Here is a 4,324-nt window from a genome sequence, read left to right as displayed (position 1 = left end):
AGGACCATCAGGAGAAAACCCTTCTAAATGGTCTGAATCCATCAGTCTTGAGCGAGCTTTCTCACCCAGCCTGTCTCAGGCACTGTGCAGACCCACCTCCAGTCAGGTGTGGTTTCCAGCCCATGCACAAGCTGCAAAGGGTTTAGACAAACTCTCTCCCCTGCTTCCTTCTTAACATTTGTCAAGCATGTTACAGAAACATGGCTTTCCATAATCACTGATTAAACTGCTTTTCCTGCACTTCACTAACCTCTGGATCAGGTTTTAACCCAGTAAATCAGTTTAGGAGATTCACTCCACACCCCACTTTCACCCCTTGATAACTGTGTGCGTTCTTTTCGCAAAACTGTGTAAAGGTGAAGCTTTTTTCTTCTCTCTCTCTACTTCTTCTCAGCCCCCTTGAACCATATTCAAGATCTAGGCAATGAACCCCATCCTAAATTTAAATATTACTATAAACCTAAGGGACTGAAGTGACCCCCTTCTTTACTTCCCACCCTCCTGTGGCACCACCACAGTGCTCCTTTGTAGCACTGGAAGAGACAGAAAGCAAGAAGGCATTGTCTAAAAACATAATTTAATGTGGTATTTGGGTGACTGTGGTCAATGACCAAATTCTTTTGCAGACAGAAACAGGTTTGACGTTAATGACACCATCATTCGCACGAGCATTGCATTGCACAGAAAGAAAAGTTTACACTTGACCCCATACAAAGCAGCAGAGGAAAAAACAGTTATGATCCAGTCCCACTTCATGAATAGTCGATCTGAAAATTCATCATCGTCATTAATACTTATTGATGAAAAAATGTGACCTGTTCAAATTCCGTGTGTGACACAGTCCAAACTCTGGGCTCTTTTAAACCCCTCCTGGAACCACTTGAGAATTCCAAGCTGCCAAGTTCCTCATGTGACATACGAAACATTCAGGCAGACAAAGGGGGAGTGGGGGTCAGAAGAAATGGGAGAGAGTAAGGAAGGGGTTCACTTTGTTTCATTTCTATTTCGCTTCCACAATGGTGAAAATAAAAACATACAAACTGATCATGAAGCTAAAGTGACCCACTGAGACAGTGGACACCAGCAGGAACAGCAGCACAATGGGGTATGGAATTGCCAAACAGCCCCATGTGCACCAGTGGCAGGGCCGGGTGTGTCTTGTCACTTGTGTGTTAATCAGGGTATAAAAGAAAGCCAGAGAAAGTGCTGTACTTATTGTTGTTGCCTCCGTGTGCTTTGCCTCCATCCAGCTTGACATACACTTCATCGCCGGAGTCCAGGTGCAGCACCACGCTGTTGCTGGCATAGTCGTAGTTCTGGTCTGCGTCCTGGGCGATGGCACTGGCCCGCACCTGCCAACAGAGCCGCTGGGCACATCAGCCCCCGTGCCCCGCTTGCCCAGCACCTCAATTAGCCCCCGAGTCACCTCTCTGCATCACCCCATCAGTCCTCCACGTCCCCCTTTCCCGGCCCCTCCATCAATGCCCCGAGTCCCTCTTTCCCAATCCCTCCACTAACTCCGTATCCTCCCTTCTGCCCCTTTCCTCGCTTCTCTTTCTCCCCAGTCCGCCAGGAAAGTTTGCAAGTTCGGAATTTGTCGCAGCTCTAGAGGTGCACCCCCGCCCCGACGGCGCGGAGGATGTTCCCGCCGGCTCTTTTCCCGGGAGCGGCGGCGGCCCGTGCCGCGCCCGCGGGACGGGGACCAACGGGGACGGGAAGGACGCGCGGGGGAGCGGCGGAACTCACCTGGCCGTTCTTGCAGAGGTCGGCCCACATGCTGGTGCCGTCGCCGCCGCGCATGAGGATGTGGTAGGTGAAGAAGTAGATGCCGCGCACCTGGCAGGTGAACTTGCCGCTGGTCGGGTCGTAGTGGTTGCCCAGGTTGGTCACCACGTCGTCGAACTTGAGGACCTCATAGCCCTCGTGAGGGCTCTTGAGCCCCACGTAGAAGGCGATGCGCGGCCCGCTGAAGGCGGCGCTCAGCCCTCCCGCCGCCTCGCCGCCCGCCGCCGCCCCGCCGCCGCTCCCGCCGCCGCCCGCGCCCGCCAGCGCCAGCCCGGGCAGCCCCGGCTTCCCCGCGTCTCCCCGCTCCCCCGGCGGGCCCCGCGGACCCGGCGGGCCCGGCTCCCCGGGCGGCCCGCGGGGGCCCGGCTTGCCCGGCCGGCCCGGCTCCCCCTTGGGTCCCTGGACGAAGGGCGGCGGGGGGTTGGCGCCCAGGTCCTGCAGGGCCTCCACGGCGGCGGTGCTGCCGGGGCCGGGCGGCCGCCCGCCGCTGTACGGGTCGCAGATCATGCGGCAGGTGCCCATCATCTCGTAGTGGGCGCCGGTGTCGGCGGGCGCTTGCAGCAGCAGCAGGGGCACGGCGACCAGCAGCGCGACGGCCATGGCCAGGGCGAGCCCGGCGGCGGCCAGCAGCCGCCTCCTCCGCTGCCAGAGCCGGGCGGCGGCGGCGAGCAGGTCCTCCTTGCCGTGCGAGGCAATGGTGGCGCGGGGGGCCGGCCGCTCCCTGCGGGGGACGGCAAGAAGAGGCGGTGAGACCCCGCCGCCGGCGCCTCCCCGCCCGGCCCCCGCCTCAGCCCGCCCGCCGGCCGGCCGGGAGCCCCGCCATGCCGAGAGCCGCCCCGCTCCGCTCCGAGGGGACGCGGCGTCCCGTCCGCCCGGCGGGGCTGGGCGGGAGCGGGGGGCGTCGCCTCGGCGAGCGGGCGCCCGGCTCTACCCCTCGGTCCCGCGTTGGGGGGACGGGCTCGCCCGCCCCCGTCGCCGCCCCGACGTGGGGGGCGCGGGCAGGGCGGACCCACCTGCGGGGGGCCGGGGCGGAGCCGCCTGGGGGGCTCCGGGGCGCCGCCGTCGTTGCGGTCCGCGGGGCGCCCGTCCGCCGCCGCCCGCCCGCTCGCCGCGCCGAGCGCCGGTGGCAGCGCGGCCCCCCGGGCGGGGCGGGCGGAGGGGAGGGGAGAGGCGGCGGGGCGTCCCGCACGTCCCCGGGCACTCCGGCTGCGGGGGGGGGCCGCGCCCGCCCCGCCGTCACCGGCGGAGTCACTGCGGGTGCCGCCCAAACTGCGCCCCACCGAAGCCGGGACGCTCGGGGACGCGTCGCGTTGTCCCGTTCACCTGCCGCCTGAACTGCTTCCTCCCTGCATCTCTCCATCCCTTCGTCCCTCCATCCCTCTGCCCGCAGCGGGACGACCCCCGCGCGATGCCCGGAGCGCCGGTCCCGCCGGGATGAGCTCCGACACGCACACACGCCGCTTTCTGCGGGAGGGGGCCGGGGAAAGCCCCGGCCAGGCAGCAGGTCACCTCAGAGCGTTCTCCGTGGCATCCTCAGGCTCCCCGCGTCCTGCCTCGGCTGCCCAAAGACGAGCGGGACAACATCGTGGGTGCATCTTGCTCCTCAGCGCATCCAAGTGTAACCTCAGCCCGTTACACCAGTCCCGGTTTTCCAAAGGCAGGCAGAGCTTGCCAGGTGAAAGGAAAAAACGCCTTTAGCAGAGTTCAGGTTAGGTTACAGCACGGTGTTCTGTAGTTTCCCTGCGTAAGGACGGGTCCAAATCAAGTGGGTTTTTCCCCCGAGAAAGCTGTGATTAATTGCCTGTGATTTTCCGAGTAAACGGTGGTAGCACAGCGGGAGCTCTGGCATCGTAAACTGCCTGCGGAGATCTCCCCTGGAGAGAAAGTTGGGATCTCTCCCACGTGTCTCCGAGCGGCGGGTTAAGCACCCGTCCTCAAGGAAAGAAAAGAAAGATGCAGGGATTACACAGATTGCCTCAGGGCAACATTCCGGTGTCCCACGCTCCCTCGGTGCGTAAGAAGGGTGAATTCCCAGCGGGCTCGGAGCTGAAGGCAGTCTCTTTGGTCCTAAAGCAGGCAGAGCCGCAGGTCGAAGGAGCGAGGCGCCCAGTCTGATCCAAAGCCGGCTGAAGCCGATGGCCTGGAGGCATCGCATGCAAATAGGGACATACAGGCTTCTTCCAGGAACTGTGGAAATGCCCTCAAAGGACTTGGGACTCTTTTGACAGTTTTTCTTGAAATTTAAGGAGGGGATATCAAGGTTTTTCTGTCTGGAGTGCAGCACTTCAGGACTAGATATCATTTCAGTTACATCCCTGCGTGCATCCAGAATTTTTCTTGGAGTTATTCGGGCTTTGCTCTGCTGTTGCTAAGATCAAGGTTCAGCCCTGTCCTTTGAGTGTCTCTGATTATTTTCACCCGCATCTATATACTTGAAGGTGTCAGGAAAATTAATTTTGTAAATGAAAACATTTTCCCGATAATCGTATGGATAGTCACATTAAAGTAACTGCCTATCTCTTAGCACAATTGAGCTAAA

General features: G+C 60.8%; 1 protein-coding gene across 1 annotated transcript; it reads right to left on the bottom strand.

The window, feature by feature from the left end:
- Positions 1-556: 556 nt before the first annotated feature.
- On the bottom strand, positions 557-2,683 carry C1QL2 (complement C1q like 2). Its single transcript, XM_066323335.1, has 2 exons — positions 1,747-2,683; positions 557-1,352 (listed from the first exon to the last, which is right to left on the bottom strand). Exons 1-2 carry the CDS (start codon positions 2,383-2,385, stop codon positions 1,173-1,175), a joined length of 819 nt encoding a protein of 272 aa, XP_066179432.1. The 5' UTR covers positions 2,386-2,683; the 3' UTR covers positions 557-1,172.
- Between the last annotated feature and the right edge of the window lie 1,641 nt (positions 2,684-4,324).

This window comes from Sylvia atricapilla, chromosome 7 (assembly GCF_009819655.1).
Source record: "Sylvia atricapilla isolate bSylAtr1 chromosome 7, bSylAtr1.pri, whole genome shotgun sequence".
In the NCBI taxonomy this organism is placed as follows: Eukaryota; Metazoa; Chordata; class Aves; order Passeriformes; family Sylviidae; genus Sylvia; species Sylvia atricapilla.
The sequence above is the reverse complement of the archived record's forward strand: the minus strand, read 5'-3'. Positions and strand labels throughout refer to the sequence as shown.